This window comes from Varanus komodoensis, unplaced genomic scaffold (assembly GCF_004798865.1).
Source record: "Varanus komodoensis strain SLA01 unplaced genomic scaffold, ASM479886v1 scaffold15, whole genome shotgun sequence".
Taxonomy (NCBI): domain Eukaryota; kingdom Metazoa; phylum Chordata; class Lepidosauria; order Squamata; family Varanidae; genus Varanus; species Varanus komodoensis.
Window position 1 is genome coordinate 9,343,866 of NW_025335440.1, and position 27,830 is coordinate 9,371,695.

A 27,830-nucleotide genomic window follows, 5' to 3' on the forward strand; every position below is an offset into this window, starting at 1 on the left:
TACTTTTCGAAAGTCAACTTTACCATCAAAACACAAAAAACAACCACAGAAAATCTAAACTCTTCACTTGAGAATGTACAAAAATCACAATAAAATTGCTTTACATGATTTTGTCATTGACTTAAACACTGAACAGGCAAGAGGGAAAGGAAGGGATTGAGGAGAAAAGACAAGTGGAGGATAAATAATAAATTATGGTTCTAAAATAGAAAAAGAAGAAAGCAATATCCATCTTTATGTCTAAAAACACCCCCATTTTAACTAGGGTATCTCCCCCACTTTCTCATCAGGGGAAGGACAAGGAAAGGCATTCTTACAGTCCTGGTTCCTGTACTCCCTTGCTAAATATGGACAGTGTTAAACATCCTCTGTCTGGTGACTATGTACTGAACTTGCGGGCATTGGAAGCTATGAGTAAAAACCTATTCCATCCAGAGCCCCTGGAAAGACCTATAGGAGAGAAGGCACATTGTGACTTTTTTGGGCACCTGGTAAGGGTGAATGGGAAGAAGGGAGAGTTCCTGTTTGATGCCAGGGGTGGAAAAAGTGCAGTAAATGAACCCATTTTCTCAAATATTGGCTTATGATTCTTGGCTTGCATTCAGTGCCAGTCTGTTTTGTCTTTGACGTGTCCAGAATTGTTGGAACCTGTATGCTGGGTGGTACCGCCTGATGCAGCAAAGCAATGGTCAAAAGGCCACGCTTCTGTTGACCATTTCTGTTTGTCTTCTTTCTTCCATGAGACCCAAAATCGAGGTCTGAGCTGCAGTGGCAAGCTGAGGCGTCTTTCTTTAAGAAGCGGTCCTGAATGCTGGTTATACTGGTACACAAGCAGTACGACTACTTCCCAACTGTTCTGCAAGGCTTTCAGTTCATCCCAACTATCATGCTCGTTTAATATACAGGTCAATCCACACTTAATCTTGAATGCACCAAGTTTCAATCAGTTTTAGTCCTTTAAAATTCACTCAGATTGAACTGGCTTAACTCTGAGCGCACGGCGTTAACTAGTTTGTAGATTGCTGCATAGTTCTTATCCTCTGCTGAGATCTTCCTATTTCTTTGCCGGCTTGGAGTTGCTGAAAGTGACAAAGACCACACCAGTATCCTGGTGCTCATGGTTGGATTGGAAGTCGACTGGGCTGTTAAGGTACCTGTGAAGGACTGGAGAGGCTGTCACCTCGTACCTGGTAGGGCAAGAAACCATGTCGCATGTGGAGGAGGTCTGAGTCTCTGACTGTTTGGTGACAGTGGTGGATGATGTGATGATTTTGTTCCCAAACTCATCTACCTCCTCGTACTGCTCAGTCACGGTCCTGGTCGCTCCATAGAGCTTGGATCCATCTTGGCTTGTCTGCAGTTCAAGGATGCTTTTCTGCCTCCTTGGATTGGATGGGCTTAAAGCACACAAGGACACTGTGAACGGTGCGTCCCGTTCTTTATCACCGTGGCTCCCAGTGGGATGCTGGAGATGCTCAGGGCTGCTGAGGTGTTGCTGCTTAATTAAGCTCGCTCCTTTCTTCATCTGGATGACCTCCTGTTCGCCTGTGCAGAAGGACACATTGCAGCCATCCGGCCTCATGGTTTTATGTGGCATCGCGCTAAAAATGTCTTGAGCGACTAGTTCCCTTTCTGTTGCAATTTCCCTGGAATTGGATGAGGAGGAATTTGCCGCTTTAGGTGATTCTGACGTTTTCCGTGCAGCGGATTGAATGGAGATGTAGGAAGGAGAGGACGGAGAGCTCACTCTAGGCTGAATGATATGGGGAACTGACAGCTCCACTCTGGGCAACTCTTGCTTTTCTGGCCCCCTTTCGCCTTCCCAGGGTGAGTTCTGCGTTCCTCCCTCTTGCTGGGCTTTGCTGGAGACGATGCTGATTCTGCGAATGTTGTTCCCGGCTGCAAGGCTCTGAGAGTCCCCTATAGACTCCTTGAGCAGCCCTGAGAGTCCGGCTATGTCCGACTCAGATTTCAGGTTAGAAATGGAACACAGAGCTTTCCTGATGGCCTCTTCGATGTCCAGAAGCCGGCTTAGCGTCTGCTCCTTTAAATGGAGGATCTCGGCACTCGCTCTCTCTAGGTCCTCAAAGGCCAACTCCACCGAGGAAACACTGTCTGCATCTTCCTTCACGTCCTTCATCTGCTCAGCCTTCTCCACCCTGGGTGCTTTGGGCTGGCGCACCTTGTGATGCACCACCCAGTCAGGGACATTCTCAAACAAGCTTCTCAACGCTTTCACATCCACCTTGGAGGTCTCCTCCTCAAATTCCTTCACGCGGGTTAGAATTTCCTGGAGGGCCTCCTGCTTGCGCAGGTTCTCAAATATCTCCATAGCCTCCTTGACGTTGCCTTTCATGATCTCCTCCTTGTGGACGGACAGTCTCTCACGACGTTCGTCTTCAGTTTCCCGGCAAGTTTTTTCCCGCATGACGACCACCGGCTCGTCCCTCTCTGTGCTTTGTTCAGTCTTCGTCTCTGGGTCTCTGAAGTCCTTATTGGGCACACACTGCTGCTGTTTGGGGAACTGCTTTGATTGCAAAGAGGAAGATGCTGAACGGGCAGCTTCTGAGAACGCTTCCTGTGCTTTTGGACTTCTCTGTTCATCCTTCAAGACGGAGGCCCTGGGCAAGCCTGCGCTTTCTCTCTTTGATGAGGAGGCCTGTACTGTGACGGTTCCTTTTTTCAGAACATTGGCATGGCACTTTGCAGAGAGATAGGGCTTCCTCTGGCCTCCCAGGGGAGCGGGATCTGCGTGGCATCCGGGAGACGAGAGGGAGTGCTGTCCCCCAGGCGACATACATCTGCTTTCTCCTTGGCACGGGAATCTTTGGATTTCTTTACTTGGCTGGCAGTTCCCTCCTTCACAGCCAGCCAACCCATTTTCTGATGCCTCTGCGGAAGGCATGCGGCTTGCCCCTTCTGCACTGCTCGCTTCCTTCTTTGCACGGTACTTTTCTTCTGCCACTTGAAGGGGCGTCCTGGGCTTGTTCTGCTCAACCACGGAGGGAGGTTTGGAAGGGCGGGGAGGGGGCGCTGCCTTCCCCAGGGGTCTTTTGCTGCAGCCAGCTGGCTGGCAGGAGAGCCCTTCCTTCAGGAGGAACTCTGGCTTGGGGGGCGGGACAGGTTTCTTCCTGGGTGGGGCCTCCGGCTTGTGGGGATGCTGCGGCTTCTCCATGGGCCTCGGGTCACTTGGTTTGGCTGGGGCAGGTGGGAGAGTCTTCGGAATGTGTGGTGGCCCAGGTGGGGGACACCCTACAGCATCTTCTTCTCGCTCTTTGGCGGGGGGCGTGTGGCCTTCGGGTCTCACCAGTGAAGCTGGAGAAGGAGGGGGAAAATCATTAAGAGCTCGCGAGCCTGTAGCCACGACAGCAGCTGCCTGGTCACTAACAGACTGAGCCTCGCTTTTCTTTCTACACATGGACTGGGACTGCCCTGCGTTCCTGTATATCATGGCTGCTTTAAAATCTCCTTTGGAGACATTGACATTAGACTTTTCCAGGGACTCGAGCGCAGCTTTCAGGTTGCCACGGACAACATCCTCTTTCTCGGCTCGCCTCTGTTCTGCTGCTGCATTCTGCAAGGCGCTGAGAGCTGTTCGGACATCCCCTCCAACTACGGGATCTTGCGCTCGTTCTTCGGGAACGGAGTGCTCTTTGAACTCAGACTCAAGAAACGGGTTTACATAGGGCTTCACTGGCTTGGCAGTATAAAGGCCGTCTTTAATGCTAACACCTGCCCTGGGTGCAAAGCAGTCGTCGCAGCAGGCTGCGGGGGGAGCGCCGGCCTGTGTGTGTGAGGCTGCACTCTTCCAAGGAACGCTTGCCCCGGACTCCCGGCCGGCCTCCTGCACTCGGACGACGGTGCCGCTGCCGGCCTGTGGCGGCCCGGGGTCTGCAAGGCGCTTGTTGTGCGCGGTGGCTTGCAAGGCCACTGCCTGGGGCTGCGCCGCAGGGGCCGTGAGCGGGGGGTCTTCTGCAGACTTCTGCAGCTTGCTCCGCACTTGGTGCTGAAGGCTTTTTGCCTCTGCCGTGACTAATCTGAGACTCTGCATTGCCGCATGGAGTTCGCTCCCGGGAGAAGGGGGCTGGGGCTGAGCTGCCCCCTGGGGCATTTCCCCTGCCCGGGAGCTCGGGGTTATTGACTCTTCTCTCACCGGGCTCCTGCTACCTTCCTGTTCCTTCGGAACTGCCTGGGTGGCCGGCTGAGCTTTCCCAGCCACTGCATGGCCTGCGGCTGTCCCTGCGGGTGGAGACGGCACCAGGCAGGGCGTCGTGGGCCCTGAGTCGCTCGCGTGCCCTGCCTCCCTTTCTAACGAACCTTCCTTGCTCGCACACAAGCACACTCGCTTAGCGTCACTGCTAGACCCTCGTATCACATCTGCCGCCGTGACTACCTTTTCCTGCTGCACCTGGGCAGGTGCAGCACCCTCGTGCGGGGTTTTCAGCGGTTCCTCTTTTGCTTGGGAGGAAACGAGGGATTCTATCTCCATCTCCCTGTGGAGGTTCTTCAGGTAGTCGAGGTCTCCTTTCTCGATGCAGCTGGTGTACAACTGGACGTTGCCTCTTTCATTGTCCTCTCGTCGGATGGTTGCTGCTGGCCTATGTTCCTGTGAAGAAGCCAGCAGGTTCCCAATTGTGGACTTCACGTCCCCCTTCACGAGTCCATCCTGCCGAGCAACACAACGGAGAGTGTAGACCGCCATCTTCACAGACCCAGTCTCTGTCTCCTGCATAATTATTCCTTTCTTGAGGGAGGCGTCTGCTTGACTAAGAAAGTCTTGGAGAGTCCTGGCCACATCATCCTGCAAGACCGGCTGGCTTTTCTCTGCTTTGCTAGGGTCCAACAGCTGAACGGGACTGATCTTTAGATTGCCATCCTCCTCTTCCTGCACCAGCACACCCTGGGCTTCCACATTGGTCCTCTGAAGTAGCTGTAACAGGATCCTTTGCAAGTTGCCTCCCATGACTTCTTCCTTTAGGATTTCTGGGGCTCCTTGGCAGCCAAGTTGATATTTTGCCATCTTGACGCTCTCAGTATCATTGGCTTCGATAAGGATGCCCCCGTGTTGGATCGCTTGATGGGCAAAGAGAACTTCCAGGGTGTATGTCAATGCTCTCTGTCTTGCTTCCGTTTCTGTGCAGTATGGAGAAGTGCTGAGCTTATCTAGAGGGGTACTTTCAAACAACCATGTGGTGCTTTTCACATTGACCTGAGGAACCACCTCTGGCGGCTCAGCACTTGCAGACACGTCTGTGTCCTTGAGGGTGTCCATGGGTTGGGTCTCAAACAGCCAAGTGCAGCGTTTCACGTCCCCTTTATGGATATTCTCTCTTTGTACCAAGCTCAGGCCGGAGGCGCTTTCAGAGTCTCCTTTCAAGGAGTCAATCGGCTGGTTCTCAAAAAGCCAGGTAGAAGTCCTCACATCCCCTTGCTGAACATCACTAACACTGACCATCCTCACATACTTCTTTTGGCTCAGTTGCTCGGACTCAAAGAGTTGCTTATTAGAGTGGACATCTCCTTTCTGCACGTCATCAACGGTCCTCAAGATAGGCTTCTTCTCATCAGCAATGGAGTCCAGAGGCTCTGTTTCAAACCTCCACCTGGCTGCTTGGACATCACCTGTCTTGAAATCCTCCTGGGTGACAGCCCTAATTACAAACACCTCTTCATTCTTCTGGATCTGGTCCAAGGGTTTGGTCTCGAACTGCCACCGTGCGCCCTTCACGTCTCCTTTCATGATCTCATCCTTCTTCACAGAGGTGACTTCATGATAGCCCCCATCTCTGTCTTGGATGGCATACAGGGGCTGGGTTTCGAACAGCATCGTGCAGGATTTGACACTGGATTTGTTCATTGTCTCTTCCTGGATTTTCTTGATCTGCATCTCATTCTCCTCGTCATGGATCTGACCCAGGGAGTAGGTTTCAAAAATGAATCGTTTGCCTCCAACATCTCCACCTTGGATGTCCTTTTCGGGGGGTATTTCTTGAATACCCCCCAAGGTGCTTTTCAAGGTGTCCATGGGGAAGTTTTCAAAGAGCCAGCTGAATTTGTGCACCGCCCCTGGTTCAATGTTGCCACCTGGAGGAAGATCGGTTGCCTTCATAGCCTGAGTTGTTTTATCAGTGGAATCCAAGGGCTTGGCTTCAAAAAACTCCTTCACCCTGGACACTTCTCCAGACTGAATTTCCACACGACTGGAGTACCTGCATACTTCCTTGGAATCCTTGCCACCTGTGGTATGATTGATCAGGGGTTCCGTCTCAAACAGGTGCCTGACCGTTTTCACGTCTACACCTTGAAATTCGGCTGGGCAGAATGCCTTGCTGACCTGCAGGTATTGCTCCTCCTGGCCTTTCAGGGAATCCAAGGGCTGCGTTTCGAACATCCACGTGCAGGATTTCACATCCGTGCGTGGCACAGGCTCCTCTCTGTCCAGCTTCTTTTCATCCTTTTCATACAGGGCATCAATCGGATGAGTTTCAAACAGCCACCTGCAAGTCCTCACGGCGCCCCCTTGGGAAACGTCCCGGCGCTCCGATGCGTCCTGCTCTTTTGGGTTGACTTGGCTGTGGATGACATCTATGGGCTGCGTTTCAAAGAGCCACCTGGCTGTCTTGACGTCTCCAGCCACCACCTCCTGCTTTGTGATGCCCCTGATCACATCCACTTTCTGGGTCCCATCATCAAACTGATCCAAAGGCTTGGTTTCAAACATCCACTTGTAGTTCTTCACGTCTCCACCCATAACCTCCTCTTCTCTACTCACAGAAGTGACCTTGTGGAAGTTGCCCTGGCAGTCCTTGATGGCGTACAACGGTGTCGTCTCAAACAGGGCCTGGCTGGCTCTGACGTTCCCAGGTGGTATTTCCTCGCCTTGCTGGACAGCCTCCTCGGTGCTCACCTGCCTGATGCAGTCTAAAGGGAGGGTCTCAAAGAGGCTCTTGAAGGCTTTCACGTCCCCTTTCTCTGTCTGTTGCCCATTAGTGGCCGAGAAGCCTTCTGGTGGAGATCTGGAGATGCTGTCCAAAGGACAGGTCTCAAAGACATGCTTTGTCTGCTTCACGGCACCCTTCTCTTCGTCAGAAAGCTCCACTTTCTTTAAATGCCCCACTTCGAAATTGTCCTTCAGCACTTCCATGGGTTGGGTTTCAAACAGCCAGAGGGTTGATTTCACGTCCCCTTTGACCACTTCCTCTCTGGCGGGGGTACTGTCGGAAGCGTCCCCTTTCAGCGTGTCAAGAGGCTGGGTCTCAAAAAGCTGGCACTGCTTACTGACATCAGCTCCCTGGATGAGATCTGGGGAGGCCTTGAAATCGGCCTCTTCCACCGTGAGCTCCCGGATGGCGTCGAGGGGCTGAGTTTCGAACAGCCACTTTGTGCCACTGACATTCCCCCTCGCGGCCTCCTCCAGCGATATCCCTCGGATGACTTGCACCTTGGATGGGTCCTTGTTGATGGTGTCCAAAGGCTGCGTCTCAAAGAGCCAGCGGGCCGTCTTCACGGCGTTGCTCTGTATTTCTTCCCTGCAGACAGATTTGATCTCATGGATGTTCCCCGTTTCGTCCCGGATGGCACAGAGGGGCTCTGTCTGGAAGAGCTTGATGGTTTTCTTGACATCGCCTTTGAGCTCTTGGATTTCTGACTTGAGTTGCAAGATGTTCCGCTCCTCCACCGAGCTGCAGCGACCCAGAGCGTCCAAGGAATGGGTTTCGAAGAGCTGGGCAGCCCCTTTCACATCCCCGCTCTGAACAGGCTCTTTCAGGACCGCCTCTTGCACGTCAGTCTCATCTAAATATATTTTGTTCAAAGAGTCCAGGGGCTGCGTTTCGAATAACCACCGAGCGGTGTGCACGTCCCCTTTGGCACGCTCTCTCTCGGATGCCTTGCCCGCAGGTGGTGCTCCCTCCCCGTTGGTCAGCTGGCTTTCAAACCTCATGGATCGGCTCTTCACATCTCCGCTTGGGATGTCTTCCTCCTCCGCAAGCTTCTTGGCGGCTTGGTGATCGCCAATGGCGTCCAGAGTCCAGTTCTCGAAGATCCAGCGCATGGACTGAACCTCCCCAGGGAGCACCGCCTCCGCGGCCCCCGAGGTTTGCGCATGAGGGTCGTCTGTGCTGAGCATCTCCGCCAGATCCTCCGTCACAGCCTCCTCCAGGTTTTTCCTGAGCTCCGGATGCATGTGGCGGTACAGCCGCTTCAGCTCATTGACCTGGCGCTGCTGATAGAACTTGGAGAAGGACTCCTTGGGAGGCGGGAGAGGCTGTGGGTTGGGATCCTGGCTCCCGGGGCCTGAAGCTGGGGCTGGAGAAGGGTGCTGGCCGGAGGGCAAGGCTTCCTCTGCCTTCTTGACGTTGGGGCTAGAAGACTTTTCGTTTGGAGCTTCTGCCATCTTTAAGGAGACAGTGTGGCAAACATCAGCACGATCGCTCCGTCAGCGTGCCCATGGTTAGTGGGAAAAACCAAACTCATGCACTAGCATTGGTTAGCACACATTTCCGCGTGTTCATTCCATACCTCCAGGCACACAAAACACCAGCCCACAGCAGAACCTGCTGCCGTCGCTCCGCCACCGATTTAGGATTAATGGTGTTAAGAACTGGATTAATCACTTTTAATAATTGTTCTGTTACATGGTAACAAAGTGAGATATATAATAGATGTGTCATTGATGCTATGAATCTTTTTACAGTCAATTAAAAAATGGTAACATTGCAGTTTGGTCGCCCTGCTTTTTTTAATGGCATGGTTTTGGGGGTTTGTATTGCACAGTAAAAATGGGCATACATTAAAAAAAAGAACTAACTACTCACAGCAAGATAATGCAAAACAAACTCAAGCCAAACAAACTCAAGCCAGACTTATTTGCATGAAATCCAATTCTGTCAAGGAGTGGATGACAGCAGGGAAGAAGGTATCTGGCCATCTGCAAAATGCAGCGGAAATCCATTCAAGAAAGTCTGGACACGCCTACCTGGGACTCTTAGTGAATTGGAAGATTTTGGCTAAGGAATGTTATGAACTGTATCTCTCACGATCATTTATGCTGTTCAGTACAGACACGGGGAAAATCGTTTGGCAGTTTTGCACTTTTCAACCTGCGTGTGAACTGAAATTCGGCTCTCTTTGGGTATTTGCTGAGGTGTGGCTGCAGGGGTTGGGGTGAGGCCGGTGGGTGCAATTCCAAATCACGTGTTCCCATGATACACTCCTAGTCACATGTACAAGACAGTTGTCTGTCTGTTTCTCTGTCATTCTAGCTCTCATCTTCAACAAGTGAGGCTGCGGATGTACTAAATCAGTAAGAGGATGGACAAGAGCTAACAAACTGAAGCCCAATCCAGACAAGGCTGAGAGGCTTTTGGCGGGTCCTTCTTCTGACCAGAGAGAGAGAACTGAACCTGCTCTAGATGTGGCTGCACCTCCCTTGAAGCAGCAAGCTCATAGCTTGGGAGTGCTCCTTGAGCCAGCTTCGGCACAGGGGCCCAGTGGTACCCTGGTGGATGGCTTCAGTAGCTCAGAGATCCTTCCACCACCTTGAGCTGGTGGCTCATTGGTTCCCCTGTCCAGATGGACATACCCCTGCGATCAGGAGTTGTTGCTCTGATAGTCTCGAAGCTAGATTACTGCAATGCGCTGTACTTGGGGCTTCCCTTGAAGGCTGTTTGGAAGCTGCAGTGGTAGACATCTGGGACTAGACCATCTGAACACTTAGAGCCAATTCTGGCCCACTTGCGCCAACTGCCTATATGCTTCCAAGCCAAATTCAAGGTGCTGGTTTTAACCTATAATCCCTACAAGGCTTCGGATCACAAAACCTGAGGGAATGCCTCTCCGGACAGCCGTCTACCAGGATCTGGGTCCTTTCCCATTTAATTCTGGGCACCAAATTAAATTTAAATTTATTTCATACTTTTATCTTCTGTTACGGATTTTTATCGTAATTTCATTTTGGTTAATTTATTGGCCGGTGTGTGTGAGTATATTTTATTTGAGGTGCTATCTATTATTTTATTGTTTTATCTTTTTATTTGATTAATAACTGTTTTATTGTAATTCATATGTGTCTTTATGCTCTAGGACTGTAAGCCACTGGAGAACCTTCAGGTAATGGGACAGCACAGAAATGGAAATAAATAAATTAGTTAAATTGTGGCTATTGCAGCACCTGGTAAAATGGTCAGATTTGTACAGGATGTTTCTCTTCTCTTCCTAGCTGGATGTGATGCATGGAAGGCATCACAAAGAGACATCGGACATCGTTCGTGCGTCTCAGAGGATGCAACGTGTTGCCTCAGAGAACTATGAAATTAGACTTGCAAATCCCACTATTTTAAAAAAATACACCCAGAGTTCCTGAGTTGTATTTTACAAACATTTCCAGCAAACAAGATTGTGGACCAATACATTAATCAGCAAAAAACCATGAGAAAAAGACACTCTATTACAAACCACACAGCAAGTTACACCAGTTCCAGCGGGTTTTAGACACAAATTCTTCGGCGTTAGTGGAGTTTTAATCACAAGGTTATTGGACTGTCAGCCTGAACCATACAGCTCGCCATATGTCCATAATATTTCCTACCTTGTTTGGTTTCTGGTTATCAAGACAATTAAAAGGGAGCTCGTGTATGAAACTCTGAATAAAAGACAGAATGACAGAAAGTTTTTTCTATGTAATTAAATGCATATTTGTAGACTTCGACCCATACATGTAGGCGTATAAACAGAACTCCTGAAGCCTTCGCCCCCTAAATGTTCTGATCTTTCTGTTTCATTGTGAGCAGAGTTGCACCACAGCCTACAGTAGATTGGCTGCTGCTCGGTCTTGCCCTTGACTCCTGGGAACTGTAGTTCTCTGGACAGGGAGTCAGGTGCATTGTGGACCACAGCCTCGCCCAGCATCACCTTTCAGAAGTTTAGGCAGCAGCGTCCCCATCGAGGGCCTTGTGTCCCTCCAGATGGTCTGGTCTGCAAGTTCCGTAATCTCTCACCATTGGCCATATAGGGTAGGGGTTTGGGGCATTCTAGATTGAACCCCCAGAAGCCATAAGCTGCCTGGCCTGCAGTACACCTAGGAGTCAGCACGAACCCAGAACTTCTGATGGTTGGAGCATTTTCCAGGGCTCCCCAGATGTTCGGATGAATGCGCTTGCATTCGTGGCACTCTCCACATGGAAGGAGGCGCAGAAATAGCAGCCGCAGCGGGGCTTTAACACCCCTCCCTCCCCCTGGCCCCATTCCCCTTTGATCCCGTATGTCCATTTGTTGGAGGCCGGCATGGCTTAAACACTTCTGGTGGCTCTGAAATACGGGAGAAATGCCAAGCATGAGAAACTTACTCGTTCGGTCAGACTGCTGGTCTGATCAGAAGCAGCAGCTGCTTCGGCCTGATATGGAGAGGACCGTTCCTTCACAGAGGGGAAAGAGGATATCCTATATCCTTGCTGAGGAATGTGGCTTCTGTCTGAGTTGCTTAAAACTCCCGGTATCCTCTCACCTGGAACAGAGAGAGACATGCAGGCTAAGAAACACATCTGTGCATCAGTCAATGATATTTGCACCTATGTGAAGGGAAGCGTTATCCCTGCCCTCTCCCCACACAGCGGGCTATTTCAGGGTCCATACTGCATATGATTCTAGTGAGGGGCAGCAGCTCTGCCCAACCTGGCCCTGGGTGGGCACCCGCTTGAGTGTTAGAGGGCAGCAGATGTGGAAACAGGACTGGCACCGCCCTATTCTGGGAGTGAAGAACAAGGATGCCGTCCAAGCCCCCTCCTGGTCAAAGCTGCTCCCAGACTGACAGCCACAAGGTGGCTTTTGCCGATCTCTCTGGGGGCAGCAGAGGCACGAGAATCCCTGTTCCAGCCACCCTTGGCGTGATCAGTCTGGGTGTGTGTGTCTGGACATGCCATACCATGTAGGCCGTGCAACCCTGCCTGTGGCCGCAGAGGGCCGCTCCGGAATTCAAAACACTCCCCATGCACTGGGAAGGGGCTCAGCAGAGCTTGCTCGCCACAGGATCCGAACAGCCCACAAGCCCAGGGCATCAGAGATGCTGAGCGGCAACGCCCTGGTTGTGGTGGGGACCGCCTGTTCCACGGCTTCTAGGCATGTCGAGATACACAGAAAAAGGTTCACTTTTCAAGAGTAGCTCGGCCTTCCCCAAGGTGATGTGATGTCTCCCAGGTGTGTTCAACAACAACTCCCATCATCTCCAGCAAGGACTGCAGCCCAAGGGACCTGCAGGTTCAGGATGGTGGGGGTCCTAGCCAAGCACATCTCAGGGGAGCATTATATTGGGAACAGCTGGTGTTCCATGAGGTCAAGTTGTCTCTGACTGAGGGCAACCCTATGAATGAATGAATGAATGAATGAATGAATGAAGGAATGAATGGAGGAACGTCCTCCAAGAGGCAGGCCCTCTCCTCCACAGCCCTGCTCAGCTGCGGCCACCTCAAGGCTGTGCCTTCCGGTATGGAATCAATCCGTCTCATAGCTGATCTTTCTCTTCTGCTGCTGCCCCCTTTGACTTTCCCCTAGCACGGTCATCTTCTCCAGCACATCTTGCCTTCCCATGATGTGCCTGAAGTGCGGCAGCCTCATTTCTTCATTGCTGCTTGCAGGGAAAGTTCTGGCTTGATTAGACTGGGGACTTGCTCGTCTTTCTGTCGCTCCGGGGCATTTGCAAAGCTCTCCTCCAGCACCAGGGTTTCAGCACACCCCGTCCGGTGTCCACGCCCATTCATCATGACTGGGCGGATGATCCTGTGGATGACCTTGGCCTTGGTCTTCAGTGAAAAGCTGGCCTCTGGTAATCCACTGCAAGGTTTACCCATCCCTCCTTGATAGTGCTTGACATCTGTAAGCCTTTTGTTTGCTTATCAGCTTTCATTAAGCAATTTTAATTTGCTAAAAACAGCAGCCTGAGCTTTCGAGGCTAAAATGCTTTCACAGACTTCCCTGAACTGTTACTTCCAGGCAACAAAACTTAGCTCCAGTGCCCCAAATTTATCAAAAGTGGTCTACAGATCTGAAAGCAACACACAATCGCTTGCCTGAGCAAGTGAAGTAAGGTGTCACCAAAAGCGTTTGTCGTATTTTCTACACCAAACACATCAAATAAACATCACAAATATATCTTTAAAATGTTGCGAATCTCCACCTCGGCACCCAGGTCCTCACCCACAGCAGCCACAAACATTTGGAAAATGTCCAAATGAATAATCCAGGTCTTTGGAAATCAAGAGACGCTTCCACACAAAGCTTTGTACAAAGATATAGATATTGCTGAGTGCAAAAATGCACATTGGTAGCATCAGTACCACAGAACGCATGTTCGTGTGTTTTTCTCCCCTTGTTTCTTTTAAATTCATGGAAATGGGGCCAGTGCTTTTCGCGTCTGTGATTCTTCTATAAAGGAGAAGCTGGGAGGAATTCAGTCCTGAGCTTTTCCAGACTGACGCACTACACATATTTTTTTCGCTGAGATCCATACCTGGGGAGATGGCCCCGAATGAAAAACTACCCTAAGTCCAATTTATGATGGGTGTTGACATTTATACACTCTTAGACAGCTGGAAATACCAGGCTGCCCTGTGGGAATTCCTTGTCTGTATTATTCTACTGTGCAGCATATACATCATGTACATCACGAATTCAATACTCCAGTCCACCAAGGCCCCAGCGGGTCTAGGTATTTGGAGCTTGGGGGACCAACATACAAAACTCACAGCTTTGGCCATTTGCTGAGAAACAGCCCGTGTTTCTGCTGCCACGTCCACATCACGGGTTTTCTTTATGCTCTTGGAGGGTTTAGCTGACTTTGTCAACATTTTGAGGCGTGGGGGAGAGATCTGTTCCATTCACTTTTGAATGTGCATTTATCTAGTTCTAGAAGTTTGCACCAATACATGAGCCAAAACTCAGCAACCCTTCAAAATTTGCAAAGGCATTCCCCAGTCAAGGAATTATACAAATAAGCAGTGATTTGGGAAAAGTGTACACAAAATTGTGAATAGAATGGAAAATACTGTACAGGAATGCATCATATTAGAAATGTTGGACGGTGGGTACATTCTGAACAATTGCATAGACAAACACACATGTTAGGCAAAATAGGCACAAAAAATGCATGTGAATTTTCATGCAAAGCTTTCAAAATGTTTTCAAGGCTCAGGACAAAGCAAATCAAAGATCTGAAAAGTGACCAACTACGATGCTGCACTGCATTTATACATTAGAGTCAACCAACTGCACAGTCCTGCTCCTGGTTATTTTCACTGTTCAGGAATGTAGCCCGAGGACTGTGCTGTAACGTCATAGCAGAGGTAGTAGTGTGCAGTGGTTAGAGTATTGAACTGGGGCTTGAAGATCTGGGTTCTAGTCCTCACTGGGCCATGAAGCTCATGGGGTGACTTTGGGTCAGTCACGTGACTTTCTGCCTAGCCTACCTCACAGGGTTGTTGTGGTGAGGATCAAAAAGGAGGGGCAGATTCTGTAAATTGCCTTGGGCTCCTTTCCTGATCCTCCACCAGGATCAGGGCCAAGGGATGGGACTGAACCTTTTGTCAGTCCAGATTTCCTCACTTACCCAGGAGTTGCTGTGGAAGGAATGCTCTTGCCCGTCAAATAGATAAGAAAGACATTTTAGGATGCCGCGCGTATGAGAACAGGATTGTGCCTACAGTCAACAGCCTTGCTACACGTTCAGAGACCCCTCCCACAATCCCCTCTACACCTGCCTTCCCCGCAGCCTGGCCCTATCCAGGTGCATCATGCCATCAGCCCCAGCCAGTCTGGCCAGCGGCCTGGAATGCTGGAATTGTAGTCCAACACGTCTGGGGGGATTGGGCTGGGGAAGGCTAATCTGCCTCTGGAGGACGCTTGGCTCGCCTGCCGTTTGCATTCCTAAGGATGCTGCATCAGTGAACACATCAGACGAGACGGTAGGAATTCAAGCCAAGGGGAGGCGAGCCCAGGCCCCCTAGCTCTGCTTTCACCTGCTCCACGCTTCTTCCCCTCCTCCCTCAACTCTGCTCTGCTCCCGCGTGATCCAGGCAGACCGTCCTCTGCCCGCACCACCTACCTGTCCGGATCCATCCTCTCCCTCCTCAGACCAACGCGAGCCACCATTCAGCCCTGGGCTGTCGACAGACAGAATCCCGGATTCAAAGCAGAAGCTGCCGGCTCAGCTGCTCGCCCGGCCTCTCCCCCAGAGGTGGCCAGGAGCACGTGGTCCGCTCCGCTGCTGCTGAAGCCACCTGCTCCCAGCTGGCGGAGCCACTAGGCAAGCCGCTATTGTGTGGATCCGCAAGCCCCGCTCCGGCTGTCCCCAAGGGCGATCCGGCGGCATTTCTCTCCCGGGCGTGGAGAAGCTCAGTGCCCAGCCAGCCCCTTCCTTTGCAGGGCTTCTCGGCGCTCCTTGCTTCCAAGAGCAGAAGGGAACAAGGTGCCGAGGCGGGCTTCCATCTGGCCACCGGCCCAACCGTGCCACACTTCCTCAGCATCGCTGCTCTTCATCGCGGCCTTTACGGACAGAGCCAAGTGCGGCACCCCGCCACCCCCCGAAACTGCACCAGCCTCCTTGAAATCCGTTATGCCTCCCTTAGAGTGAAATTCTGTGGCAGGCATAACAACCACCGAGCCCAGCTTTCCCACCCTGGTGCTCTTGATCTCCAGCTCCTGCCAGCTCCAGCCAGTGTGGGCAATGGCTGTGGGTGATGGGAGTTGTAGTCCCCCCTCCCCCCAAGGGGACCATGTGAGGAACAGATGGATTAGACCATGCTCAACACTTTAAGTTTGATTCTTTTTGCAAAGAAGCATAAAAAGTGGGAGCAAATGTCCAAGAAAAAGCAGACGATATTTATCTTTTCTTGCGGCCTGTATGACTCCCCTGTGCACCGAGAATGGAGGAAGGACTGATGCTGGCTGACGTCCATGGCAAGAGGGTGCACTAAATCTGAATTCACATCCCTGCACACCTTAGTAGCCGACAAGGCGCAAAGACACACAGAGGATCTTTTGACGCAAATTGTGTGACTGTTTCCCGACTTTGCCCCTGGTAGGGAGGCACCCAAGAGGTCGGGCAAGAGAATTTAGTACTGAACTCATCGCTATTCAGCGTTTGCTTAAAAGAAAACATAAGCACCTCGCATCTATCTCAACCATGACACTAGCTGCAGAAAGGTGGTTCCTCTTTTATGGCATGTTGTGACTTAGGGACCATCCATTAAGCCCGTAGCATTGGAACAATCTATGTACTAAATAAAATTCTAGAGTGGAACTTGTTTAGCTGCCTAATGCAGATTCGGATTGTCTGAGAAGCAGAATGTTGTAGATTCTTGGACCCGAAGTGGAGAGAGATGTGTTTGGATTCTATTCTTCTATAAGTTTGTAAGCCGCCCCGAGGTTTCGGCAAGGGGAGGCATAGAAATGTTATAATAATAATAATAATAATAATAATAATAATAATAATAATAAGTTTCTGGGTGCCAGTGATCTTTTTTCCTCCAGCCTCACCTTCCCCAGAGGTATATCCTGAAGTTAAAAAGAACCCTGAGACTTTTGAAGGAAAATAGGCTGTTATTAAGACCAAGGTACATAATTGGTCCCCTGGCTTGCGGTTCTGCAGCCCTGATCTAGTCCAATCTTGCCTACTTTAGATTGACCACAAACCTCCAGGTCCCCAGGCAGAGTCCAAATTGTTTGAGATCCTGCACAAGTTTGAACATATTCCATCCTATTGTGATCCATGGGACACCCCCTTCTCCACTGATACATGAGCTTTTTAAGGACGCTCTCTTATTAGTTAGACTTGTGATATATATCTTGCTTTTTGCTTTGGAGCTGTCACCAACTTAAAACAAAGAAAGTTTTGCTACCTAAAGGAGTGCCTGCATCAGTGGCAGAGGCCCTCCACCGGGAACCCTCCGTGAAAGATATTAGGAGGGTGAGTACCCGGAGGAGGGCCTTCTCTGTGGTGGCGCCCAACTTATGGAACGCACTCCCCAGAGAAGTTTGCCTGGCGCCGTCGTTATTTGTTTTTTGGTGCCAGGCCAAGACCTTTTTATTTAAACGTTATTTTAATTGTTGATCTTATTTATTGATTTTAAATTTTATGCCAGGATGTCTCCAGTATTTTATGCATTTGTACAGATATATATTGATTTATGTGTTGGAAGCCACCCCGAGGCTTATACGAACGGGGCGGCATACAAGTACTCTAAATACATAAAATCAATAAATAAGTAGTCCTCAGGAGTTTATTGGGCCTGAGCATACAGATGATGGTGCCTTGAATCATATTTGTAATGCACGGAGCTACAGCTGCATACATTTACATCTACTGGGCTGGGGGCTGTAGAGCAGGTGCTTCGAGCAGCTTTGAGGTTTGGGTTCTGCCTGAAGTTCAGGGCGAGGCTGACGACAGAATCGGCTTGTGCTTGGCTGCTACATATGTGCAGAGTGCGAGGCATGCAGCTCCCGGACCACGGGGAAGACACCTCCCTGGCTGGCTGTCGGTCTGCCTGTTGACATCTGTCTTTGCCCTTGGAAGCTTCGCATTCCCCTTCGTAAAAGGCACGTCAGCCTTGATAATGATGCCAGCGACCAGACCAGCCCCTCCTTGCAGCGGCTCAGGTCCAGGCATTTGCTCACGGCCTCCCCGTCCCCTTTGCTTCGCTGCAAGATCATTCAGCCCCAGCAAAAAGGCTTGCTAAGCACCGGCGCCACTCATGTGCTCGGACCCGTGGAATTCTCATAGATGGGTAAGCAGCAAGAATAGCAGGAGGAGAAGCCGATGTGGCAGCTTAATCGAGCCGGCGCAGTGGAGGGGGAGCTGGCCGCATGCAGCCCATTCAACCCGTGGCTGCTGTGGCCGCCCCTTCGTGCCAGCTCTCCCTTGGCTCATCCAGCAAGCCGCTGAGCCATTGTTCTGCGCTCAGCCCCCTGATTCTGTCTACATTCCTGATCGGGGGAGCCAGGCGCAGTCGCGAAGAGGTGCCGTGCGGGTCCCTTTCATTCAAGGGAAGCAGGGGGAGAGCGTGTGTTGCGAGCCCAGCAGCAAAGGAGCAGGCACCCGCAAAGACAGGCCGGGAAAGGCCCGGAGGTCTAGCTTTTCATCCTTTGGAACAGTTGTGGCCACTGTTGAGACAACGCTCTGTGGGATCCATCCCTCTTGCATTTGCAGACATCTCCTCATGCTTAGCCCAGTCTTTGAAAGCGAGCCGAGCTGAGGGAAGTCTGCAGACACCCATGGAAGTCTGGCTGCGCAACCAGAAACCTTCTGCATCACATGCAGCAGCGAAACAAAGGCTGATGAGCATGATGCGGAAGAAGGGCCATGTTTGCACAGTGGTTGCGCAGGGCTCAGTTTCTGGAGAGCACTGCACGAACACTGGGCATGCTTACCAGGGGACTCAGCATGAAGGCTGTGACAGGAGAAGACCAGAGCCCAGGGATCCGGCCCAAGGGATCCAACAGAGTCCAATGGAAACTGGGTGTCTAATTGCGTTGCAGAATGGGAGGAACAGGGAGGCCACCGATCCCTCGATACTTCTGTCCTACACAGGATGTTCCTAATCCTACAAGTTCAGCAAAAGCCCATTGTGTTGCTCCCCTGGTTGCTTGCTGAGATTCCCCAAATTCCACCTTGACGCTCACGCCCACTTCAGACTGCAAGCTTCCCCCCCTCCGCTTTTTGCATGCAAATCCATGCACGTTTTTGTGCAGATTTCCCCCAAAGTCCGTGGCCACTGTGCCCAGCTTTGAAACAGTCATTCTGCCATCGATTAAACCACACTTCGCATGGTTTTGAAACATACGTTTTGTTCATGCGTGGTTTTCACATGAATGCTTGCCACTGCAGACATGCATTTCGGTCCACCAATCATATTGCAAATTTGGAAATCCCTGGACCCCAACTGCAGATTGCGTCTAGCTCCTCGTGCAGTCCAGAACGTGTGAACGGGGTCAGCCCTGATCTAGAATGACCATCCCAGAAGAAAGGCGTATGCTGCTGATGCAGACAACAAGTCTTTTTCAAAGCAAAGGAGGGGGCATGGTGCCATCCTCACCTTATTAAAAAGCACTTGTTTGAGGCAAAGTCATTGTACTTGCTACATTTGGTCAGGGATGAAGGGGGGGGGGGGGGGGGGAGAGAGAGAGAGTCATGCCTGAAGGAATGCAAGGATTCTATTCCTGGTACAAAAATGCCAAGATGGTTCCCTGAATGACAACTGCCACTGGGAGGGGGTCTGTCTTTTTAGTAGGCAGCTGGTGAGAAGAACCAGGCTTGGGAGGGTCATTCTGGCTGAAGGAGAAAAAATAATCGTATCTGGCAACTGTCTGGAATGTTAAAGAGTCGCCCTGAATACAATGGATGATGGTAGCTGGGCCAGGATTGTATTCAGGGGCCATATAATATTTGGGGATGGCCAGAGTAGGGCTGTATAGGGAGGTGGAGAAAGAGGTGGAGGGTGCGAGCATGTCCCTTTTGGCAGAAATCTAAAAATGAAACCGGTGCACCTCCCTTTGTGTTACGTTTCTTTGGCATTTAAATGGACATTAAACCTCGAAGACCACTGTGGACAGTGAAAATGTTGCTTTCATTTGTTTCCCCCGTTATTTTCATGGGAAACGTTTGCGCAATCTGCTGCGTACTTGGCAAATCGGAAGCTTTCTGGGCCGGTAGAGAAGCCCCCAGGGTGCAGCTGGAAAACACCTAAGTTACAGGCAGCAGGAAACTCAGAATGGGTCTCCATGAGCAGCAGTGTAAAAAGAAACAAGAGGGGGAATGCTGTGAATATGAATGGGGGGGATGGAAACAGGGGGAGCTAAAATGGAGGGGAAATGAGAGTAACGTGGCTTTAAAGGAGCGAGGAGGAATGACTAGGCTCTGCATATCCAAAAGAGGAAATTCAATGGCATAGTTGTTCCCAGCGACAATGTTCATTCTTCTGCCGCCCCCCCCCCCCCCCGTCCCATCGTGCTTTTTGGTTGACTCTATTTTGCAGGATGGCTACATGGGGAAATATTGCCCAGTAAGATTGCAGTAAACAGTATTGATTATTTTTGGTTCCTATAGCCAGAACAATCAAAAACTTGTATCTTGGGAAATGACCTGCAAATTGCAACAGGGTTCCAATTATTTAAAAAAAACCCACAATCAAAACATGGTAAAGAAGAAGAAAGGCAACTTTGTATGAGTACGGGCATCCGCAATGAACAGGGTGATTCTGTGCAGTTCTACTCAGAATCAGGACCCATTGAGTTCAATGGGATTTACTCCCAGGTCAGTACATGTAGGATGGCTGCCCAGATGGTCCCTAGAAGGGTGTCAGAAGAAGCTAATTATGGCAGATTTCCCCTTCAAGGTGGTAGAAACCACTATTTTGGGGGTGCAAGGAGTTCTCCCCTCCCAGGTGCCCCAGGAAGCTCCGTGCCAGAGCATCTTCTGCAGCTTCGATTTTCTAAGGGAGGTAGAAAAAGGGGGAGGCAGAGAATCCACAAGCTCTGGATGCCAACCTCAGCCCACCCCCATCAGCTGGACCGGTTCAGAGGTCCCAGGCTTGGTTGGGATAGAAATGAAGGGCTCCAGCCTTGGCATCTGCCATCTATCGAGTTGCGAGTCCACAGGAGTCTGCTTTAAGCCAAGGAAAGTTTAAACACAGTCTGCTAATCTTGGCAAGCTGCACAGGGGTTACTAAGGAAGCAAGCTGCTACGCCTTTAAGGGTAAAGTCCTACGCTGGCCAGGTCATGCTGAGAGCACAGGCTGTTCCCCCTGCCTAAAGAGGCACAGGACTGCTCTTAAAGCACCTTAAACCAGTCTTTTAATTGTGCTCTTCTGGTTGGGCCTGCAAAGGGGCAATTTGGAGACAGGTGTGTGGGGGGTCTTGCCGCTTTCCAGCAAGGAAAAATAGTCTATTGGCTTTTGCAGGTAAATCCTCCGAACACGCCACGAGCTTGCTTTTTGCTGGTCTGTTCACAGAAATGAAGATGCCCGTGCATGTGCTTGCTTGCACATCTTCACCAGACAGTGGGCGTGACGTCACCAGGAACGGGTGCCCTGTGCTGCACCGCTCCACCTGGAATGGGCTCTTTGAGAATACCGAGGGATGCAGGCCAGTGCACTGATGAAGCCCTTCCAAAATAGCAGTGATGACTACCGTGCAAAGCTACTCCCAGCCATCTGGGGAACACTCTCTTGTTTTCTGAAGTGTTTCCTCTGCCTTTCTCTTCTGGCATGGAGACACAAGGGGTGTGTGGGGGGGCGGGGGAGGCTTTCCTGAAGTTTCATAAGAATCCAGGGCTCCATCTTTAGACAGGGGGAGTTGCAGAGTTCCTAGGAAGAGAATGGGAACTGGGCAGGACTTCTCCTCCTCTTTGTGGTGCAATATGCTCAAAAGAAAGACTGGGTGGATTGTGCCCCTCCTCCCATTCAGAGGGGCAGAGAGAAGGTTCCAGTGCTGTGAATACCAAGCCTTTTAAGGCAGGCCTATTCTAATCCCTGAAGTGACTCTCCCCCTCCCACGACAATGCTTGGAAAGGCGAGAAGGCAGCCGAAGCGGGTTTCTCTGTCTTTGCCGGGACACATGAGAAGGCTCGGCGTCTTTGCCACATGGAAAGGGCAAACCCACATACTCCCAAGCGCTGCCTGCTTGCGGCTTTAGCGAGGGCTGTGCCTTCTACAGGGGAATGGCAAAGAGGCAGCCTTCCTGAAACATTTTAAGACTCATTTCAGGATACCCATATCTGTCAATTGGCATCCTGCTCAGTTTCTCGATTCAGCTGAGAATTTTCCACTCTGAAATTCAGCTCAACCGAAATAGCGAAATGTTTGCACGAACATACTTGGGCATTTTGTACACATCTCCCCAAATACATGTGTGTTTGTATGCAAGTTTGCATTTTGGCAAACTGCTTGCTCATTATAATCCATTTTATGTCTGTTATTTGCACCAATATACTCAATCTGCAAGCCTTTTTTGATTAGAGAACTCTAATGCAAAATTTGGAGAAATGCACATTTTGAGGGTTAATCGACATTTGCCTTATGTATCGCAAGATCTGGAAAGTTGCAGTGTGAACCTAGCAAATTTTTCTGCTAGGGAAAATCTGGGAAGCAACCTAATCAAGACTCTTTTAGACTACTTGGGAGGCCCAAGGGAGGAAGACTGTGGAATGTCAGATGTGCTTGCCTTAAATAGCAGGCCCATACAAAACACAGATGGCTTCTGATAGGACTCTCGGTGTCAAAAGCAGCTTGGAGGAGGCATTGGGTGTATGCAGGGAAATTGGGTGTATGTAGGGTTGCTTCCATACGTTTAGAGGCAGCTAAATAGTTATTAGGAAGGTATTCACCTGGATGGCAAGAGGAGTGAGGTTTTAATTCTGCTCTGGAAAAAAAGGTATCCTGTTTTTGACCCAATCTGGGCCAGATTCATTTCTTTTCCTTCTTTGTGTCCATGTCACCCAGCTTGCCATGCCCTATTTTCATCAGAGGTGATGTAAACATGGGAAGGAAATGAAAGAACTGGACTCCTGGAATCCAGCCAAGAGATTAGGAAGCAGCTCCAGCCAAATATGTGAGCTTTGCTTTCTCCTGCTGTCAAGTTCTTGAAGAAACATGAAGGACTTTGCAAATGTCCTGATTGAAAACAGTGACTTCACTCATCTGCCCCTGTGGAGTTCAGCACGTGAAGCTATTCGCGGCACGGGGAGGACCACGGGCTGCCTGCCTGCCATGTCGCTCTTAAAAAGAGGACCCTCTCCAGAAAAAAAGAGCCGGCAACTCAGAGTGAGCACCAACACCCAGGCAAGCAAACGCGCACTTGTCGGAACTAAGCACTCACGCTAAGAACCTTAAGGCCTGGATGGGAGGGTTAGTCCCTGTCGTTTCTCCCACATTTAGGTTTTCTTAAAATGGCAATTTCTTTTTGTCTGACATTGGAGAACGTTGCAAATTTTGGAAAATGCATCAATCTCGTATTGAAATGAAATTCTTACCCAAAGGCCTGTGTTCCACTAATCTCTTATGCCTCTGCTGACTAAGCCTTCAGCAGGAAGCCTGAGGCTAAGTCCCCCTGGTCCATCTTGTCCAGTATTGTGTGTTTGATTGACAAGGACTCTGCAGGGCTTCAGATGGGAACAGGCATATCTGTAGTTTTGGTTCTGCTCTGTTTTTCTCTGCCCCAAACAAGTTCCAAAACTGGTTTTTATACCTCTGCATCGAGATTCATGCACATCACTCCAAAGCCTTGCCTTTTTGCATGCAATTCTGCCAAATTATAGCTAGCTAGGTAGATATAACAAGAATTTTCGTAATGCAATGCATTGCTGAATGATATTTTCACTGTGTGCAATTCTAAATGCATTTCCAATTAGAGAGGTGCAAATTCCATTTATTTTTTTTTTTACATTTCTATGTTGTTGTTGTTAGTTGCGAAGTCATGTCTGACCTATCACGACCCCAGGGACAACATTACCCAACTACCAAAGCTCCCTCAGTTGTTCCTAACGATTAAAATGATAAATTTGATTTGAGAAACACTACAGCAGTTTAAACTATAGTATAAAATAGAAGTCCAAACCAAAGTCAACCTGTAGCAACAATGCAAAGACTAAAATATGGCAACAGATTTAAACCAATAGAAACTGCACAAAGTAGGCACTGAAAGTACTCCGGAAGAGGTTTGCATTTCCAAGGCTATTTCATTTCACGTATTGGTTCAAAAGGGCAAAATGGGGAAAGGATTTCTCCGACATCCTAACTGTGGGCAGGGAAGGGTCTTTCACATCACTTGCGGTCTGTTCTAGCCAGCATTTCCGTGTGGAACCCTGTGCATGCGAAGAGGTGCTTTGCCATTGTTCATGTAACGCTGCAAATGCACCACCGCATTAACCGTGAGTGGAAAGTCTGGAATTTGCTGCACCATTCACTGTGCCCACCTGTGTCATGACCAAATTGAGGCGACGGCAGGAAGCGAATGGGGGGTGGGATGCCACGCGTGGGAAAGGCTCTTGCTGTTCATCTCTTGGCTCCACCAGTGTGAATTTAAAAGCACAGGAGAACTTCTGGGTAAGGCATCGTGGCCCCCGTGGGATGCAAAGTAGGCCTGATATCTGCTCTGTTTTAAATCAGTCCTGCCTTGCGTCCTTCTCAGCAACCGCATTTACGGTAGTTTATCACATGATGTTTTTCCTAGCAGGGAGGTAAAGTGATACAGCCAAATTCCTGTGACCCAGGAGGCATAAAAATGAGAGCAACAAACAGGATCACATTAATGTAAACCAGTTTCATTTTCCAACCTTTCCACCTTAGTGAAAAGAAAAAAGAAACCGAAACTCAGTGTGACATGCAGAAGTAGGAGATCCTTGGCACAAGAAGGGTTTCAAAATAGCAAATTCAGTGTCCCTGGGCTACCAGGATTGGTGCCAAAGAGGGACCACTGAGAAATAAAAGAGAAATGTTAACATGCTTGTAAGAGTAGCAGAAAACTCTTTAAAAGGTGCAAACCTTTGCATGTTCAAACAGGATGTTTAGTCTTACAGCTTCCAGCATGGCTTCCTTCCTTCCCACAGGGCTGTGTTCTGTTTGGATACAAAAAGGATTGCATCCAAAGAAGAAACAGGCTCCCCTAAAAGAGTACAGTGGAACTGAGCAGCTTCAGTAGTGATGAAATGCTGACAGTCCATTCGAAATACAAATGGAAGTGGGATGGAATGGAGTATCCTGGAAGAACACATGCTTAGGGGCTAGAAACTTGAGCAGGAGCACTCCTGCTAGAAGGTAAGGATGCACTGCAACATTCTGTTGCAGTTCCCATTGGTAATAATGTTTAGAGACAGGGAAGCCACAATCTCCTTGGCAAACTCAGCCAACTCGAAGCACCTACACCTACTGGCACCTACTTGTCGGAAGCCGTGTATAGGATTGCACTGGCCATTTATTCCCGGGGATTATGGGTGGGGCAGGAGAAGAACACCCCAGGAGTGGAGGGGACTCCAGGCTGGACAGATTTGCACCACAGACCTGAGATCCTACACTCCTGCACCACCAAGAGCCGTGCAGAAAAGAGGATTGTAGCAGGGCGGCTCTGCTGAAGCTGCGTGGCCTGACCTGCCGCACTTGCCAGAAGGCCCCAGGACCGACCCCCCACCCGCCACCCCCTGCAATTCAGCATCAGCAGCCTGAGAGAAACTAAGAGCCCATTGTTTTAATCAGCACAGCTCTACAGAATTCTAGAGAGAAAACGTGACCGCAGAACTCAATCCTCTTCCTATTTAGCATTCATTTGAAGTCAGCCACATGCTGTGTGTGGCAGAGAACAACCGTGTGATGCCCAAAGCATGCCTGCCTGCCTCCCTCCCTCTTCTGGGCCTGACATGCGATTGTGTGATGCCTTCCACCAACACCGCAACTGCGGGCAGCTCAGCCTACGACAACAGGAGCTGCAGCTCCCAAAGCCAATGTTCAAAACCGAAGTGAGCGGGAGTTGTCAAAACTAGCCTGATCTTTTTCCTTATGCTGTTTGAACTATGTTGTGATCCCGTCCCTCCGCCACGGCACCTGCAGATGAATTAATTGGTAGCCAGAAAAGCGACCGCGTACACAACGGCAACTGGAGATCACATGCCCAAATGAGAAAACGTCCGTGCAGGCAATTTGCATCTCAAAACCCTCTGCTTTGAAGGCAGAAGTTCGACATTCCAGTTTCTAAGGCTGCTATTGTATGCCCCCCCCCCCGCAACACTGGAATTACTTGGGGTCTCAGCTTTCAGGTCCTGCAGCTCAGGGCAGGGGCTCCAAAGACCAAGCCCCCTCTCCACCCTCTTTGCAGCTGGTGTGGAAGGAGCCATACTGGCTGTCTCCCCCTGATCCCTGCTGTGCCTTAGAAGTGAGAAAGAGGGGTGTCCCAGGGTGGGACGTGGGGGAGGCCAGGGCTGAGGGCTCACCCTGGTTCCTACTGGTGCTTTGCTTCCCTTTCCCTGCCCCTCCCTATTGCGATGGTCCAAAATTCTTATAAAAATAAAGTGAAACCACATTTCCCACCCATCTGCTTTGGCCAAATCCCACAATCCTAGATAATTTCATTTAGATCGTGCCTGCCTGCTTTGCATTTCTCCACATTGAGGGCTCCGTCTCAGCAATGCACTAATATGGTTGAATACACCGAGATGCAACCTCAGGTGCTAAGAGCTCAAAGTCCCATTTTTGAAAGTCTAAAGACCATCTAAACATGGAGGAATGCATGAAATCTGGTAAATTCCTATCAGAAACAAACAGGGATGAAACTCTCACCCACGGCAGTGGATCGCCTCACCGAGTGGATGTCCATATATGATGAGAAAAGTTGGAGACAGTGCTGACAAATGCGATTCTGTCTGGTTTTTCTCTAGGCCCAACATTTGTACCAAGACGACCTGTGCAGTTGCTTTCTCAAACTCCGAAAACCACATATGGGTCTGTGATCTATTGGTGATATGAAAAGGGGGACCGGCCTTCCCAGGTCTCAGGAAAGGCAAACTATGGGAGGGTGGGAGGTAGGGGCAAGGGCAGGACCTTTGACGAAAGCAGGTTCATCCATTTTGCAGGGGCTTTGAAGCGCAACTTACATGCAAGGTTCTGAATTTGGATCCATCCCTTGCCCTCTGGGATGTTTTGCGTTCTATCCAAGTCAAGATTCTATGGGCTTCTGGCCCTGTTTGCCAGGAAGTGTCGGATTATTCAGAAACCCTGGGGCTCTGAGGGACCAGGAGCCTGACCTGCCCTCCTTGCAGTGAGCACAGAGAGGCCTGTCCCTCGCCTCCCCAATTCCTCCTTTTGGCAGCAGGTAAGAGAAGGAAGCACGTGGCTCCATGGAGCATTGGGGGCGGGGGCGCGTGGTGCAGCTCTGAGGACACCACTGGGCCACAAAGAGGTGGGAAAGGGCTGTGCCTGGGGGAGAGGAAGTTGGATTGCACCAGCTTGCACTGGTGCTCGGACCGCCTTCCGTCACCCTCCTCGGCACTGCACCCAAGCGGAAATGGCCGGAAACGGCTGTCTGGGTGGAAGCACAGCGCCCAGCGCACGGCAGCTGGCGTGACTTGCTTCGCGAACTGGATGTGCGGAAGCTTCCAGTGTTTGGAGCAGTTTGAGCATCTGCAGTGGAGAGCGCTGGACGGTGCCCCCGAAGAAGCACAACGTGGGTCGACCACTGGGCCCATAACCCGGACATGACATCAAACCCTCGCATCAAAGGCACACGCCTCATTGTATGAAAAACAAGAAGCAAAAGGAACCAGTGGAAGGTTCAGATCCTCCTAGAGAAGCTGGGCGTGTTTCTTTAGCGATCCTCAGCTCCCACGGGATGAGAGCCCCCCTCGCTCCGTGCTGAGAGGGCTTTTGCTCTTCGGAGCAGCCTAGAAATATCACAGCCCCGTCCGCATTCAGTGCTGCCTCTATGAAGCCCTCCCGCCCCGTCACAGCACCCCAAGCCACGACTTACAGAACGTTCCCAATCCGGAATGGCCTTTTCTTCGTATCAGATCCCGGGGTTGTATCTCGGGGGGTCCACGTTTTAGAGTGTTCAACGGCGGAGACTGGCTCCACTCCACTCCTCGCTCCTAGATCTGTCTCTCTCCCTGGCCCCTCGCGGCCGATTATATCAGGGGCTTGCGAGCTATGTTGGGAAGATGAAAAGGGTGGTCTATTTTTAGGGGGCAGGCAACTTGCTATTCCATCAGGCTGAGTCAATCACAATTCCTCGTAACCTTGACTGGGAGAGGGAATTTCTGAGACGCAGAGCAAGCTTGCCATGCCAAGAAGACGTGCTCAGTCAGTGAC

The 27,830-nt window shown here is 50.4% G+C and overlaps 1 protein-coding gene across 1 annotated transcript; it reads right to left on the reverse strand.

The window, feature by feature from the left end:
• On the reverse strand, positions 1–27,830 carry XIRP1 (xin actin binding repeat containing 1). The gene is made up of 4 exons (XM_044424691.1): positions 27,493–27,830; positions 11,346–11,503; positions 10,589–10,642; positions 1–8,395 (listed from the first exon to the last, which is right to left on the reverse strand). The coding sequence occupies exon 4, from the start codon at positions 8,393–8,395 to the stop codon at positions 1,055–1,057; it is 7,341 nt and encodes a 2,446-aa protein (XP_044280626.1). The 5' UTR covers positions 10,589–10,642; positions 11,346–11,503; positions 27,493–27,830; the 3' UTR covers positions 1–1,054.

What these genes read in the sequence shown, in the direction of transcription:
- XIRP1 (XM_044424691.1), bottom strand. Translation starts at nt 8,395, where the DNA reads ATGGCAGAAGCTCCAAACGAAAAGTCTTCTAGCCCCAACGTCAAGAAG.